General features: G+C 45.4%; 1 protein-coding gene across 2 annotated transcripts in view; it reads left to right on the top strand.

Annotated features, from left to right (window-relative positions):
• NLGN3 (neuroligin 3) overlaps positions 1-10,560 on the top strand; it is a 19,251-nt gene extending 8,691 nt beyond the window's left edge. For both annotated transcript variants that reach the window (XM_023764378.1, XM_023764379.1), the window contains 3 exons: positions 5,192-5,377; positions 7,447-8,236; positions 8,872-10,560. In XM_023764378.1, coding sequence (XP_023620146.1) covers positions 5,192-5,377; positions 7,447-8,236; positions 8,872-9,715 — 1,820 coding nt within the window. In that variant the 3' untranslated portion in view covers positions 9,716-10,560. The remainder of the gene's footprint in view (positions 1-5,191; positions 5,378-7,446; positions 8,237-8,871) is intronic.
• Positions 10,561-17,958: the final 7,398 nt, after the last annotated feature.

Here is a 17,958-nt window from a genome sequence, read left to right as displayed (position 1 = left end):
TATCCCACAAATGGTATACACATTCCTATACCCACATCTGTCCATTCATGCACATACAACTCTACTCACCCCCATATTCATGCACACCCATACTTATGTACCCCATATACACACACATATACATTTCTTCTACTCTATGCATACATCCTCATACGGTCCCACATATTATACAAACACATTCCCACACACACATTTATTTTCCAAATCCTTCCTCATACACACCCACATGTCCTTCTCCACACACCCACATGCCCTTCTCCACACACACTGTGTCACCCACACACTTGTTTCAGTGATTTGGGCTTCCACTATACCCCATACCTTTCTCAGTGACTGTTAATGCTTATATGTGGCAAAGGTCTGAGGTAAACAAGTGTCTCAAAGAGGTGACTGGGCATAAAGGTCCTTGCTCCTTTTCATATGCTCACCTAGGCCTCAGAGGGCACATGCAGCCCCATATCCTTGGAGTGGCATAAAGAAGCCAACTTCTTACCTCAAGGGCTTGTGTCCTCAGAGTTCCAGTGGGGGTCAAGGCTGTTTGTCAGGTCTGTAGGCCTGCGTGCTGAACCAGCAATTAGGCATGGCTTCCTACATGGCTAGTTGGCTTATTTTAATTTGCTTTTGAGTATATTGCTTTGCCAGTTCTAATTCCAGAGGCTCTGGTACTGCCTTAATACTATATGGGATAGCAAGATACCTTTTTGGGGTTCAGACTGGAGAAGTGATATTCCCTGGAAAAAGTGGAGCCTGTGTCCCCTTCAGTGGTATCTAGAAACTGGGTATGAAGCCTGCAGGGCAGCTCCCCAGTCTGTTAATAGTCTGATGTGCTTTGGGTTTCATGGTTCTGCTGCTGCTCCTGTCTGAGCTTCCCCAGACATCTTGGCAAGGTTCTCCTAAGAAGTTCTGTCCTGTTGAGAAAGGGAATTTGAGTCTATGACAATAAAAATGGTACCGTGAAGGTGGCTGGAAATACATGTACTAGGGCTACAGAGTTCTTCAAAAATGATGAATATACAAATATAATCACACACAGATATATAGGCACACATACCCAGCAGTTTAAGTCCAAAAGTAATGTTGCTACTTTATTTTCTTAGTGAGAGTAATAGAAAACATTCAACTCAGCTGCTTCTAAAAATTATAAGCACAAAGCTTCAGTCTAGAAGATGTATTGGAAAGCACAGAGAATACTAAGAATATGCTTCAGTTCCATATTTTTGGACTGGCTAGGGATGAAGGAAAGAGAGGAGAGGAGTGGGGAAGAGGGGAGAATGTAAAGGAGAAAAGAACAGGATGGGGACAGTACAGAGGAAAAGGTGACAAAGAGAAAGGAGGCAGAAAAGAGACAGGAGAGACAGATTTGCAGTGTCGGTTGGGAGCTGTGGGCTGCACAGAAGGCTGTTGCTGGTGAGCACTCCCTGTGATTTGCTGATTACTTCACAACCCTAGCCGAAGCTGTTCTAATCCTTATGCTTCTGTATCAGAAGTTCTTAACCTCTTGGGGAGTCTTGGACCCCTTTGAGATTCTGATGAAAGCTATGCACTTTGCCTGGAAACACACACACACACACACACACACACACACTCACTCACACTTGTAGAAATGATTTCATGGATCCCACTGAAGCTCATCCATGAAACCCAGGTTGAGAACCTCCCACTTTACAACCTCCTGTCATTTGGCTAACCAGAACAGCATATCTGTGGGCAGAAATATTATTCTTTGGGCTTAAGTAGTTAATGATCAAACTAATATTACCCAAACCTCAGAAGGAGTCATAAACTAAGATTTGATCAGAAGTTCTTTACTGCTTCCTGTGTATTCTTCAGTGCCTGCTAAGAAACACAAATGTAATCAGTAAAGCCACTGGTTGGATTCTGGGTACATACAAGATGTTTTGCTTCTTGGTGCCAGTTGTAGAACATGGGTTTGTCCATGACACTTGGGGATTTTCCTCAGTGTAGCTGAGGCTTTGTTGTTTTGTTTCCCAAAGCATCCCAGAACAGGTGGCCAGTTTTGAACCGCAATTATAGTAAGTCCTCACTTAACATTATCAATAGATTCTGTGACGTTAAGTGAAACAATGTATAAAGGTACCAATTTTAACCTTAGGCTAATTGATACAAACAAGAGTTAAATTCCTATGGCATCTTATCAACATTACAATGAAAAGATGTTGAAGGAGACAAAGTTATTTTAGGACTGCTGTATATGTATTCATTTACCCTCCTTCCCATCTGCTTCTCTGGAGCACTGAGCACAAACAGACAGCTCACTCTAAGGTGCTTCTTTAGACATCTTGGGTGACTCATGTATTTGGAGAAAGTCCAAGGCAGAATGGTAGTTATTATTTGAGAAGCCCTCACTGGGCTTGAGACCAACAAAAGAAAGGGACCCCAGCAGGATATAGGATGTGGTTATCTCTGGGACTGAGGAAGTAGAGGCTTGCCAAGTTTTATTCTGGGTTCCAGAATTTAATCCTACATCCTTGCCCAGGTACCCTTCAGACAAACTGAAAACCCGGTAAACATCAAGCCTTGAGTGGCATGGATATCTGGTTTTGATATCATTGGTGCCAGAATCCCCTGTCTTCTGTTGACAAGCAACTTACCATGCACTGCAGCATAAACTTGGGCCCAGGGAGACTGGCTCAGGTTTATTTTGGCAGTTTGTGGAGTTTGGTATTTTAGCCCTCATTCTCACATGCTTTGCATGGATGGCTGAGTTACAGAGGAGCTAGCAGCGAGTGACTGCTCTCCCAGACTGCCAGGTTTTGTGTGCTTGTGGTGGGTCATGTTTGCTGTGTCATCTTCCTGAGCCTGTTGGATATAGCACTTCAAGCAGGACTCTTGTAGTAAGGATGGTTGGCATGGCATCATCCACGTGCTTCAGATCTTCTTATCCCAAGGTTCTTGGGATCTCAGGGAGCCAAGAGTAATGGACAAACCCTCCACCTAGCCCTTTCACACCTTTGCTCCTAACCCAGGAAACCGGTACATGTTAGAGCAATCTACTTTCCTTCATCCAAATGCAGCCTCTTCCTAATGTTTAGGACAGATGTGTTTGACACATTTCACTGAATGATACCTTCCTTGACAAAGGCTAAGGCCAAATCTGCTGTTGCCCAAATGAGAGAAATGGGGAAAAGGATTTGGGGAAAGGAGGGGCAGAAGACAGGCAGGCCTAAAGAAGTACATAGTGATTTTTGCCAGAGGGTCTCAAGGTTTGGACAGCTGGGTTGAATCTTGGTCAGCATACTTCTTAAGACTCGCAGGAGCAGCTTCAGTTTGTGAATGGGCCTGGCAAAGGAGGAGCTAGTCCTGTTGTCTAGAGGAACAAGCGCTCCTCCATTCATCCTCGTGCAGGCTTTCTCTAATTCCTTCTCATTTCCTCATCGGGAACCTGGGGCTAAAGAGGGCTTGTGATTAGGTCCTGAGAGGACTAACTAAGTACTTTACATACTTAATTGTACCAAAGGTAAATTAATAACTTGAAGAGGGTGAAATGAGCTCTCTTGTAGAAGCTAGAAACAGAAGGACTTGAGAAAGACGCTGAGGAATTCTTGTGCCTTACTGAGTCTTTTGAATTCAGCTTCTGCCCGTGGACTTTCAGGACTGCCAGAGAGCTCTCTGTGAGCTGAGGGAGCCTCCTTAAACACAGCCTCTCATAAAGATGATGCCAGATGCTGTGAATGAGCTTTTCATGGCGGGGTTAAAAAAATACTAACCTAGCCTGGCCAGTGTTGCTCAATAGTTGAGTGTAATCCCATGCACCAAGGGGTCACTCGTTCAATTCCAGGTCAGGGCATATGTCCATGTTGCGGGCTGGATCCTCAATAGGGGGTGTGCAGGAGGCAGCTGATCGATGATGTTTCTCTCTCATCAATATTTCTATTTCTCTCTCCTCTCTCCCTCTCCCTTCCTCTGTCTCTAAAAATCAATAAAAACATTTTTAAAAAATGCTGATCCAGGTATGGGTTTCCAATATGTAGGAGCTCCACAAGTTCCACCTGGAAAGAACCCTTCTGAAAGTCTAGGGTGGGAGCCTAGAGATCAGGAAGAGGGTTGAAATGAGGCAACAGAATCCATCTGAAATGAAAGCGTGTGGGGAGGGAGGATGAGGAGATATAGGACATCTCTGTGGAATAGCCAGCAGGTGGGTGGGAAGGTAGTCTCCATGGTAACAAGTGTCCACAGCAGCAAATCCCAGCAGGTGGGTGGGAAGGTAGTCTCCATGGTGACATATCTCCTGGCAGCAAATTCCACTGGGTGGGCGGGAAGACCTGTTTCTGTGGTAACGCACTGCACTGACTCCCCAATTTCTCCACCAGCTGAAAAAGATGGTCTAACCCAGTGGTTTTTCAACATTAGCAGGCATCAGAATCACCTGGAGAGTGTGTTAAAAATGCTGATTGATGGGTCCCATCCCCAGAGTTTCTGATTCATTAGGTCTTTAGAGGAAGGGAATGAAGACCTGTCCTGAGAATGAGGGGAAGGGAACATCCGAGGCCCTGGAAAGAAATGGAGATGGACTAACTTGTATGGGAAGGGCAAAGAGAGCTTAGGGGTTGTTGCCTCTTAGGATCTTCACTTTCTTCAGAGATAGAAGGAAGGGGAAAAAGAAGTAACTACAGATTTACAATGTGCTCAGCATATTAGTGATGCTTATTTATGTTCCTTTTATCCTTGTAACAACTCAGAGTATTTTTTATCCCCATTTTACAGAAGAGGAAGCTATAGCCCAGAGATGTTAAATAATTTGCCAAAAGCTACATGACTAGTAAGTGGTAGAGCTGGGACTCGAACCAAGGACTATTTGAGTCCAGGGTCCCTGCTTTTTCCACTCTATAGTGCCAGGTGCTAGAACCATAACCAGGATAGTACATCAGGGCAGAGGATGCTGGGTCCTGGCCATTTGCAGTTCCTGCAGGTTAAGTCTCCCAACTGGAGGCATCCCCTTCTAATGGTCTGGATACCCCTCCTTCCAAACTGGAGAATGGGTGGGAGGCAGGGAGCCAACCCTTCCTGTACTGATGGTGCTGGACCTTGCAGAAAGGAGCTCTGCTTTATACTAGCTAGGTGGATAAAACTGTGCTGCATGCTCATCCTCTGTCCTCACAGCCCCTTCTATCATACTGCAGGTCCTCCATCCCTCCACCTTCACTGTCCTCATGCCCTTTGTTGAATCCAGGTTTCCTGAGCACTGGAGATCAGGCTGCCAAGGGCAACTATGGGCTCCTTGACCAAATTCAGGCACTCCGCTGGGTGAGTGAGAATATTGCCTTCTTCGGTGGCGATCCCCGTCGTATCACAGTCTTTGGCTCAGGCATCGGTGCGTCCTGTGTCAGCCTCCTCACGTTGTCACATCACTCTGAGGGTGAGTAGCTCTGGGAGCAAATATGAACCAGCAAAGTGCTGGCTACCCTGCACCTCAGGCCTCTCAGGCTCCAGAGTGCCCAGTTCTATGCCCCGGAGCACCAGGAGAATCAGCCCACCCTCTTCTATCAGCTCAGTATACTTTTGGGGAGAAGCTGATGGGAAATGTTTCACTAGAAGAAGATGGAATTCTCCCAATGGGAGAGAGGGGAGGAGAGAATCCCACTTACAGCTTAGAAAAGTAACCCCATTTACATCCCCTTCTGACATCAGAGTCTTATTTGAGTGAGTGGGAATCCATTGCCTCTCTCTGAAGGGACAAGAGTTCTTTTTGAGGCAGGGGATCTTTCAGTTAGGGAAGGACACACGACTGCAAGGTAGAGCTCTAGGGTGGAAATTAGTTTTTAGGTGTAAGAAACACTCATTCTCTGGTTTTCTTTCTGACGAGCAAGTCTGTACAAGAAGGGATCTTCCTTGAGGGGGGATGGGTCCCAGGTAAGGACTGCTAACCTGCAGGGCAGACTTTTTCTGAGGGTAGAAACCTATCATCGGACTCGGACCTCCTTGTGGGCTGTACAGCCCTGCTAAAGGAAACTCTCATTTTTAGCCCCAAGGAAAGCCTCTCTCCTTGCTGTGTGTCCCTCTGCCAGTAACTCTTCCAAGGGGGCTGAATAGGCCCTTTTGTGCTCACAGGAAATGTTCTCATCACCTCTGGACTATAGCACATTCTGTCTCTGAGAGGTAAAGGTGCCTTTCTCTGAAGTAAGGAAATGTGTGAGAGACTTTTTTTCATTGAAATCAATCCCATGAGTTAGTGATATTCTCACAAGAAGACTTGCAGTCTCTCTTTGAAGAAGGCCTATCTCTCTGAGAGAGAAAAATCACCGGCTCTGACCTAGAAATCCTCTCTCCCTCTAGGAACTACCCCGGTGAGGGAAGTCTAAGCTGGGATCTGCATCCCACCTTAGAATGTGTTTCTAGGTGATTATAATTGGGGCAGGAGTCCCTTTTCCACAAAGATGGATGAAGTGACTGGCTGTGAGGGTGCCTCTGTCTGAAAAGAGGAACGAACAGTACCTCCTCTGGTTGGGACTATTTCACAGGGAGGAGAAGGCCTTCTTCAGAGTGGTGCTATACTCTGTCTCCTAGCGGGCCGGTGTCCCTGGAAGTCTGGCTGCTTTAAAGATTTGTTCTCTCTGTCTTTCCTTAATTGACTCATGGAGAATAATCTTTTGAAAAGTGAGGCTGTCTCTTAAGTTGTCATCTGTATTTCTCTCCCTCTCTTTCTGCCCATGCATACTCTCTTTCTTTTAGAGGAATGGAATTGTGTGCCTGAGGACCAGATTATCCCTTGGCAGTGTTGGGGCCAGGGAGAGAATGATACCCCCCTATTTTAGGAAAGAATCATTCATTTTTTTAGTTTGGGGGACTGGCTCCCCGTCAACTAGGGGAAAATCTGGATCTGAGGCCTCAGTAGCTTCAAGAAAAGGAAAGTCTCTGTGGACACTGTGGACTGGGAGGGCACATTCCCTGGAGACTTTCAGACCCCAAGAACTTTGCCCTCAAAATCCTTCCCCAGACTCCCAGAATGTGAGGCTCTCTCCTGCTTGCATTTCTCATCTCTCATGAAAAAGACCCCTTTGTGGTGGAAGCGCCAGCTCCCTGGTGGTGTGCTGGCACAGAACTGGGCCCAGCTGGGCAGGAAGCAAGAGGGGAAGACAAGGAGAGATAAAGAGAAAGAGCATAAGGAAGCTGATGTCTAGGGCCAAAGGGGTTAATTCTTCCTGACATATCCTTAACCCCCAAGTTACCAACCATTGCCCCAGGACTAGGAAGCTAGAAGCAGGCAGTGGACCAGTCAGGGAAGGGACCCAGAAACCCCTCCTCTGGTCCTCACCAATCATCCCAGCCCAAAGGATTTTTACTCTTTTCCAGCCCATTCAACCCATAGGGCAGCCTCAGTAACAAAGGAATGAGGAGATGTTTGATTTGTCCCTCAGAGACAGGCAAGGGAGGCCTGGGCTGTGGGTAACAAGACAGATCTGACCTGGTGTTGCCTATCTTCTCTAGGGCTTTTTCAGAGGGCCATCATCCAAAGTGGTTCTGCTCTATCCAGCTGGGCTGTGAACTACCAACCAGTGAAGTATACCAGCCTGCTGGCAGACAAGGTGGGCTGTAATGTGCTAGACACAGTGGATATGGTGGACTGTCTTCGGCAAAAGAGTGCCAAGGAGCTAGTAGAACAGGACATCCAGCCAGCCCGCTACCATGTGGCCTTTGGCCCTGTGATTGATGGTGATGTCATCCCTGATGACCCTGAGATTCTCATGGAACAGGGTGAGTTCCTCAATTATGACATCATGTTAGGTGTCAACCAGGGTGAGGGGCTCAAGTTTGTGGAAGGGGTGGTGGACCCTGAGGATGGTGTCTCTGGCACTGACTTTGACTACTCCGTCTCCAACTTTGTGGACAATCTATATGGATATCCTGAGGGTAAGGATACCCTGCGGGAGACCATCAAGTTTATGTACACAGACTGGGCAGACCGTGACAACCCTGAGACCCGCCGTAAAACACTGGTGGCACTCTTCACTGACCACCAGTGGGTGGAACCCTCAGTGGTGACAGCTGATCTGCATGCCCGCTATGGCTCACCTACCTACTTCTACGCCTTCTACCATCACTGCCAGAGCCTCATGAAGCCTGCTTGGTCAGATGCAGCTCATGGGGACGAAGTACCCTATGTTTTCGGTGTCCCTATGGTGGGCCCCACTGACCTCTTCCCCTGCAATTTCTCCAAGAATGACGTTATGCTCAGTGCTGTTGTCATGACCTACTGGACCAACTTTGCCAAGACCGGGTAAGGAGAACGTGGGGGTTCTTCTTTGGGACCCCAGCATGCCCTCCCCTCTGCTCTATCTAAATCTCTTCCATCATCTCCCTTCCTAAAGTATTCCCCAAGTCTTGCTTGGTAACCCTTTCACACACAACCCTCCGTACTTCCTCCTTTTGAGTCTTTCATGCCATTTCCTTCCCTTAAAATTTTTGCTCAGGCTCACAACTCGGTTAACATTAGTACTGAGCAGGAGTGAGAGTCATTGGCTAAACTATGGGATGCAAGGTTAAATGGCCGGAGGCTGTGTGAAGTAGGAGTAAAGTACATTCAGAAAGAGCCTTTAAAGGCTCTTCGGAAAACTGGGCAGCTGAAAAGATTGATGGATGCTCAGTAGCATGTGAAAAGGAAAAGTGGCATAGCATGATCTTACAGGATGGGCATAGGGAAGGATGAGATGGTTCCATGATGCTGTGGGCAATAGGAGTTCAAGGCTAGGGAGGAGGAGTATGGACAAAGGGAGGGGCCCTGAAAAAGATGGAAACAGTGGGAAATTTTAGACTGGGGAGGAGGTTTTTAAGGGTGGGCGTGAGAGGAAGAATACTGGGACCTTTCCTCATCTAGGTAGATTGGTGACCCCAGATTTTCATGTGATATTTCAGGGATCCCAACAAGCCGGTCCCCCAGGACACCAAGTTTATTCACACCAAGGCCAACCGCTTTGAGGAAGTGGCCTGGTCCAAATACAACCCCCGAGACCAGCTTTACCTTCACATCGGGCTGAAACCGAGGGTTCGAGATCATTACCGGGCCACTAAGGTGGCGTTTTGGAAACACCTGGTGCCCCACCTATACAACCTGCATGACATGTTCCACTATACGTCCACAACCACCAAAGTGCCACCCCTGGATACCACCCACAGCTCCCACATCACCCGAAGGCCCAACGGTAAGACCTGGAGCACCAAGCGGCCAGCCATCTCCCCTGCCTATAGCAATGAAAATGCCCAAGGGTCCTGGAATGGGGATCAGAATGCAGGGCCACTCTTGGTGGAGAACCCTCGTGACTACTCCACTGAATTAAGTGTCACCATCGCCGTGGGGGCCTCCCTTCTGTTCCTTAATGTTCTGGCCTTCGCTGCCCTCTACTACCGTAAGGACAAACGACGTCAGGAGCCCCTGCGGCAGCCTAGCCCTCAGAGGGGAGCCGGGGCCCCCGAATTGGGAGCTGCTCCTGAGGAGGAGCTGGCAGCATTACAGCTGGGCCCCACCCACCATGAGTGTGAGGCCGGTCCCCCTCACGACACACTGCGCCTCACTGCGCTGCCCGACTACACTCTGACCCTGCGGCGCTCCCCTGATGACATCCCACTCATGACCCCCAACACCATCACTATGATTCCCAATTCCCTGGTAGGGCTGCAGACATTGCACCCCTATAACACCTTTGCCGCAGGGTTCAACAGTACTGGGCTGCCCCACTCACACTCCACTACCCGGGTATAGCTCCAGCCCAGAGCACAGCCTATCTCCTGGCTCCCTTCCTCCCAGATCCACGAACACACATGCACACACAGACACACAGAGAAACACATACAGATATATATGTATACGCACGCACCCACGCCCAACAGCAGACCCACCTGCACAAACATAGATAGACGTGGACATGCACCCGCATGTACAAAAACACAAATAAGGAAGTAAACCTAAACAAACCCTCCAAATGGGGATGCAAATGAGTCCTTGGGAAACTGAGGACCCATGGGACAGCAGCCGAAGCCAGCTCCTTGAGCCTGACCACAGACTCTCCTGGGGGCCTGAAAGCACCAGCTGGACACCCCCTTGGTGCTTGCCCTCCGCCTCTCTTGGAACCGCACCACCAACCAACTCCAGACTTGGGAGCTGTAAAGAGCAGAGTAGCTCTTTCTCCCCTAGACTTGATCTTTTTTTTCTGGTCTTGTTTTTGTTGATTTTAAAAAAAAATGGAACAAATCCTTCTCCAACCTGTGAGTGCGAAGAAGCTCCAGAAGGGAGGGCCCCAGCCCAGGTCTTTCTGGCTCCAGTGTTCACAGAATCCGACCAAGGAACAGGACCCCCAAGAAAGAAACAGATTTGAGTAAGACCACAGGTTGGAAGGAGGAAGGGGCTATGGCCGGATGGGGCTGGAGGCCATAGGGGAGAACTCTCCAGCCATCTCTGTGTCCCTGTGAAGGGCTGCAGACTGCAGAGTAGATTTGGTGAATGAGGTTCTGTGGAGTTCACGCCTCTGTCCTCGGGGTAATGCCATCAGAAATTCACCCCATTTTATTTACAGTCTCTTGTGTCTGTCATTTCTCTTTCAAAAAGGCAGTGTTTTTTGTTGTCGTTGGCTTTTTTTTTTTTTTTTTAAAGAAAAGTTCTTAAAACACTAACAGAAACCCATGGAGTTTGTCCTTTGTAAAAATTTTAAACACAGTGTCTTGTTATAAAAATAAAAAATCCAGTTAGCACTCCCAATTTGCCTCCCTTGCACAGGCCTTGCCCTAACAGACCTCCCAGCTGGGTGCCTCTGCAGGCTAGGAATCACAACAGCTCTCCGCCTCCTGTGCCTTTAAACTGATACATGTCTGGGCTGCGCTCTGCTGGACCCGCATGAAGGCCTCTCCAATCTTCATCAGGTTGCTGTCCCCACCCCCAGGGCCATGGGTTCCTGCTGCTGAAGCCTTCTCTTAGTGCCTCAGGGCCTCCTAATGAAATAGCAAAAATAACACTTCTTTCTCCTCTGCATGCCATCACGCTGCTGCCGCCTTCATCCGTGCTGCCACTGCCACCAGGGCCACCACCCTCATCCTGGACTGGGGGCTGGGAGGAGGTTTGACCTCTAACATGCTGAAATTCCTACTCATATCTGAATCCAGTGAGGCATCAGGTCTGTAGACTCCCTTGCCTTGGGTGACTGACAGAGCAAGGGCCCTCTCCTCCCCAGAGATGCTTGTGTCCTATTCTGGTCACTGGAATTGGAGAAGTTCATTGGGGCCCTGGGAGCAGTTTCTCTCCAGGATTATAATCAGTGACTCCCTATCAACCTTGGGGGACAGATTCAATGAGGTTTACAGGGTTAGCATTATGGTATTTCATATTATTCTCAATGACTTGAAGGGCTGAACCAGCTCAACAAGTGTGACAGTTGGGTGGGGTTGCTGATACCTCAGAAACCAAGAATATAATTCTTCTAAATGACCCTGACAAAATGAGGGAGATGAACCAACACAACAGGATGATGTTCAGAGGGGATGAACACAAGGTAGTATAAGGACCAAAAGAGAGATGGGCAATGATTGACTTGACACAGTATAGTTAAAAAAGAAAAAAAGAACTGGGGGCAGAGTGTCAGGGTGGGTCACAGCTGAATGAGTTCATAGTGTAGAGTTTATTCCTATTCTCTCTCCTTTTCCCTTCTTCTCTTCTTTCCCAAACAAACATGAACACTAGCATATAACACAAATATAGCATGAAGTGGCTGGGAGGTAATCAGGCTCTGAGTTTTAGAATTAGAAGTAGCCTCAGAGTCATCTGGTCCAACACACTTATTTTACAATTGGTAAAATGGGCCCAGAAAAGTCCAATGTCACAGTCAGTGTTAGAAACAGACATGGAGTACAGTCCAGAAATATATGACCTTTCCCATGGTCCTCAATTTTTTTTTTTGCTCTGCCTAGCATTGGTTATGCCTTTTAAAGCATTAATGTGTCTGGCCTTCGTCAACACATTTTCAGCATATGTGGAAAAGCTGGAGAGGGTCTGGAGAAGAACAAAAACAATGTGCCAAAGGACTAGTGTGTTGTTTTTTAATTTAGAAAGGAGGAACATGGTGAGGAAACATTAAATAATTGTAGAGCACCTACTAAGTGACAAGTGTGTTATATCTTTAAAAAGTTAACTCCTAAATAAGGACAAAGCTGCCATTTCTTCTGACAATGATAGAGGGGAAAAGATGGTTAGATACAAGGAAAAACTTTGATATGGATAGGAGGTGATCATGGCACTCAGTAAGTTCTCCAAAATAGTTGAAAAATGAATGAAAGACTACTACTAAGGAAAACACTGGTGTTCATCTTCCTGAAATCAGAGGGCTGGATGACATGAACTTTTTAGGTCAATTCAGAGTCTTTGTTGTTATAATCCTTTGATTGCTCCATCTCAGATATTACCAAACTGGGCCTCCTCTCTTCTGGTGTGTGTGTGTGTGTGTGTGTGTGTGTGTGTGTGCCTCCAAATTAGGAGGCTCTCTATTTGGAGAGGATTTAAACATTGCCTATCCTCTAAGAACTCAAGGTCTATAGCAAACCCAGCTCCAATTCTATTTGGGACCCATCAGTGAGAGATTACAGTTGATCTTCATACCTTTGAAAGGTCTGTCTGGGTTGCAGAAGTGGCCTCCAAGACAGGCAGGGTTTCAATCAAATTATAGTCAGTGCTATGCTGGGGTAGCTTGAGGGTTCGTAGCCCCATTACTGATAGCCAGCCTTGAGCCCAGCTAAAAAACGCAGCTCTTTGTTTGGAGAGGGGCTGAGGATATACTTGGATTTTATTTCCCATTGCAAAAATCATTAGTGCCTAGAATGAATGTGTCCAACCTGCATTCCTAGATTTATCTGGTTTCTGTATTAGTCCTTTTGGGAGCTGGACAAAGCTATCTTGAGGTCTAAATTTGTGGTGTGTGTTAAAAACCAGATGTTGGTCACTGTAAAAATCTCCATAGAAAGCAAGTATGATTGTTAAGACTATAGGCCTGGCCCTGTGCTAGTTTAGATACTGTGAGGGATAGAAGATACCCGCTTTGAGGTGCATACTATCAGGAAGACAAAACTGAACTATGATAAAAATGAGTGAAATGCATAATTTAGCATGTGACTTCAATTGTATGGTTAAGGTTAAAGGGGCTAGAGAAATTGCAAGACAAGCTGGGCGAGGGGGACTTTTGGGGGACATAGTAGGCATTCCAAATTGGGAGAAAAGGCTCGGCCAGAACAACCACACCAGAAGGTCTAGGCATGCTTAAGTTGCAGTGAGGAACTGACCTGACTGAAGTAAAGGGTTCAAGTTAAATAGTTGGACATCAGATTGGAAAGGCAGGTTGCGGAAGTCTTTATAACAGCAGAAGTGTTTGGGTGTTATCGGATGAGTGATGGGATGCCCTGACTTTTCCTTTTGCTAATGGTTTTATAGAGAGAACACAAAACCTCCTCAGCTCCTCTTTTGCTCCTTCTCTTCTGTGAGGAGAAGGATTTCTAGAGTAGAAAGGACAGAGTGAGCACCCAAGAGAGGCTCCTAAAGGCAGTTTATTCCAAAAGAGCCTTTAGCTGCTCTGAGTAATTTCATCTCATACTCTGGATCAATAACAGCCCAGAGCATTGTGAGGACTTGCAGCTCAGGTTGCAGGACAACTAGTGGTAGCTGTTATAATCCCATAGAAAGTGAAGAAGATGCACACTGCAACTTAGAGATGGGCAAACGTGGCTCCACAGTTTTACAAATAGGAAGAGATGAATTCCATAAACTATAGATCAATACATTTAATATTGATTGAGGGCAAGAGTCCAGGACAAATGAGTAAAAGGATGGTTGGTGAGCACTTGCAAAAGGAAGTGAAGATTGCTCAGCCCCTGCATGGATTCAGGAAAAACAAATCATCCCCCACTCAGCTCATTTCCTTTGAAAGGGTGACTGGATGGGTAGATGAGGAGAAGGCTACACCTACAGTGTATCTGGAGTGCAACAAAACATTATCTTAGGATACTCTTGGGACAATATGCAGGAATATGAGGTGGATAAAGATAGGTGTGTGCAGATTCTTAACCAATTGAATGACTACACACAAAAAAGTTCTGTTTTAATGTCTCTAGATCAAATTTGAATATTACACATACATGGGAGAGAAAACCAAAATGACAGAATCAGAATTCATAGAGATGCCCAGAGGCTGGTATGATGGACTCACTATAGCAAAATAGAACGTAACAGGGACATAACCTTTCTATGATACATTTTCCTGCTCTTATTTCCAGGTTCCTAGGCATCCAGTAAAAAGGTTTAGGGCTAAGGCAGTAAAAGATGTCCCACAGAGAACTTAGGAGCAAGAGCCCAGAGGAAGACCCTTAGAACATATATGGGAAACATGTAAGCTTTCCTCTTACATGTTAAATACCTGGGGAGGGCAGCCTGGCACAAGACTGCAATTCCGGTGGATCAACTAGAAGAGCTCAACAATTGCAATGCAATCATTACTGGAAGATGGAGAACCCCAGGACCTCTGGGTTACAACGAACTCACCAGAACTGATAATCAATTCTGTATTCAGAACTAGAAAGACAATAGTGAGCAAGATGGATGTAGTCTTGAACCTCACAGATAAGACAAATATTCAACACATATGTACAAATATGAAGTTTATTCCGATAAAGATTAGTCTGTGAAAAACAAGAAAGTTAGCAGGAACAAATATAAAGTCACTCATTTGAATTCCAAAATGTAATAGTATAGCCCTAACCAGTTTGGCTCAGTGGATAGAGCATCAGCCTGCGGACTGAAGGGTCCCAGGTTCGATTCCAGTCAAGGGCATGTACCTTGGTTGCGGGCACATCCCCAGTAAGGGTGTGCAGGAGGCAGCTGATCGATATTTCTCACTCATCAATGTTTCTAACTCTCTATTCCTCTCCCTTCTTCTCTGTAGAAAATCAATAAAATATATTTTAAAAAAACAAAATGTAATAGTATCAGTGTAGGATGTGAGAGATGTGGCTTAGAGGGTTTTTAAGTAGATGAAAGCTTATCATGAGCCATGAGTCAAAAGTATAGTTTGGCCCTAGCTGGTTTGGCTCAGTGGATAGAGCGTCGGCCTGTGGACTGAAGGGTCCTGGGTTCGATTCTGGTCAGGGCACATGCCCAGGTTGTGGGCTCGATCCCCAGTAGGCAAGGCAGCCGATCAATGATTCTCTCTCATCATTGATATTTCTATCTCTCTCCCTCTCCCTTCCTCTCTGAAATCAATAAAAAAAATATTTTTTTAAAAAAGCATAGTTTGGTTCCTGTAGAATGTCTTGTGACCTTGAGCTGCATTAAAAAGAGTATAATGTCCAGAATAAAGGAGGTGACCATCATGTGGTATTCTGCACTGGTCAGACCATGCCTGAGGCCCTCTGTTCAGCTGCGGGCATCACACTTCAAAGGAGAAGTCAACAAAAGTATATCCAGAGAAAGAGAATAGTGAAGGGACTGGAAAATCCCAGGAGAAATTTGTCCTCTGTCAAAAATTCATTACTGGGTTCATGGTGAAGAGGAAGCTATAGATTTATTCTGTGTATATCTCCAAGAGCTCCAAGATCTCATGGATGGAAGTTGTAGGAAAACAGATTTTGGTTTGATATAAGGAAGTTGCTTTCTTTTTTATAATGAAAAAAAAAATAATAAAAGTTTCAGCTCACAGTTCCAGCCTCTTGAAGTCCTTTAAAGATTTATTGTCAACATTTTCCAAAACAGAGAAGAAGAAAATTAATAATCTCCAGATCTTGGCTATTGTAAATAATGCTGCTATGAACATAGGGGTGCATATATTCTTTCTGATTGGTGTTTCGGATTTCTTTGGATATATTCCCGAAGTGGAATCTCTGGGTCAAACAGCAGTTCCATTTTTAATATTTTTAGGAAACTCTATACTGTTTTCCACAGTGGCTGCACCAGTCTAATGAACAAAATAAACTGACAAAATAAAAACAGAGTCATGGATACATGGAACAGACCGACAACTATCAGAGAGGAAGGGGAGGAACTGGATAAAAGAAGGTGAAATGTTTAGCCAAGGAAGATATATACATAACTCATAGACACAGACAATAGTGTGGTGATGGCCAGAGGGAAATTGGGCAGTGCCTGGATGGAAGTGGGCAAAGGGGGAGGAGGCATGGGGACATCTGTAATAGTGTGAACAATAAAAATAAAGTTTTAAAAATTCCTAATCTCATAATCTCAATATAAGCATTTCTCTGTGTTTAGGAAGACCTTTCTAATGATTAATTGTACTCTCTGAAATTAAAATGGACTGCCCATAAAGGTAAGCAGCCCTCCATCACTAGAGATATTCAAGCAGTGACTGGACAACCACTCCATGTGGATGATGCAAAGGCAATGAAAGCATCTGATAAAGGACCAAACCAGATGACTATCTAGGGTTACTGAGATTCTATGATGCTGGAAGGTCTCATGGTAAGGTATTTAGGAAAATATTTCTGGAGCCTAGATGCAGGTAGGCTGGAGGAGGAGAAACCAAAAGCAGAGATAATAACTGGTTAAGAGGTACCTATTCTGAGGGCTACAACTATTTTCACCTCCAGCCCTCCTTGAATCCCAAAATTACAGTCAAAAGCAGCTTTGATGGTTGCCTAATTTCCCTCCCTGGTGATCTGATGCTTGATTTCCCTCTGCAACCTCCTTGCCAAATAGTTATCTTGTCTCTGCTTAAATACCTCCAGTAATGGGAAAATCTTGTCCTTTCAGAGTAAACTATTGCATAATATTTGGTCATCTTGGACCATTATAAAGTTCTTCCTTAGTCTGAGTCAAAATATGTTTTCCCATACCACCTGCCCTTTGCTCCTGATGACTCCCTCTTACAAAGCAAAACAATATTATGAACCTTCCTATATTTAAAAACTGAATCTGAACCACCAGCATCACCATGTTGATCCATTCTCCACATTAAACAGCCCCAGTAGCTCATATACAAGGATTTTTAAGTTCTCTCACACTTCTGGTCTCACTCTTCTGTACGTGCTCCAGGTTGCTAATGCCCCCCATTCATGTGTGGTGTTCAAGGCGAAAGACAGTCCTCCACTGTGGTCTAATGAACAGAGAAAAGAACACAACTGTAATCTCCCTCATCCTAGCACCAAATGCATTAGCATTTCGGGCAGTTGGTATCAAAATATTGAGCTTACAGGCACCTCAAAGACCTGAAACCTTTTCATACAAATTGTTACTAAGTCATGTCTCTCCTACATTGCACTTAAACATTTGGTCTTGACAAACTCAACAATGAAACTTTACATTTCATTTTCCCAGTTCACTATGGTCTCTTGGGATCTTCCAGAAACCAGCTTCATGTCATTTACAGATTTGATTAGCATTCCCTCAATGTCCTGATCCAAGTTGTGAATTAAATTATTGGACAGGCCAGGGACCTCCCTCCAGGCTGACAAAGATCCATTAGTCACCAGCTGTCCTGTCTACACCCCACATTTTCCCTTCTTATCTACAAGGACATCTCACACCAGGACATTCTTAAACAAAATAAGATTGTATTCTGAAATCCTCTTTGGAAACAAGGGAGTGAGAGGGAAGGGAGCAAGGAGGGAAGGAGGGAAGTTTGACCTCAGTTCCCATGATGAATCCCATGCTTGGGTCTCCATGAAGGAATTTGTAGCCAACAGCTCAGGTACAGAAAGTTATAAGAACTGAATTTAGGGTCAGAAAACTTGCATTCATACCCTTCTCTGCTTCTTTCAAGCTGTATGACCTTGGGCAAGTTGTTTAACTTCTCTGAGTATGTTTGCTTATCTGTAAAACCGGGATGGTAACAACTACCTCACAGGGTTTTTGTGAGGATTAAATGGGGAAATGGATGTTAATGTGCTTTGTAAACTATAAGCACCATACAAATGTAACATATCATTATTATTTATTGAGTGCCCACAGTGTCACCAATATAGAGT

The sequence above is a fragment of the Myotis lucifugus genome, unplaced genomic scaffold, assembly GCF_000147115.1.
Source record: "Myotis lucifugus unplaced genomic scaffold, Myoluc2.0 scaffold_4, whole genome shotgun sequence".
Classification (NCBI taxonomy): domain Eukaryota; kingdom Metazoa; phylum Chordata; class Mammalia; order Chiroptera; family Vespertilionidae; genus Myotis; species Myotis lucifugus.
This window is presented reverse-complemented; position numbering and strand designations above follow the sequence as displayed.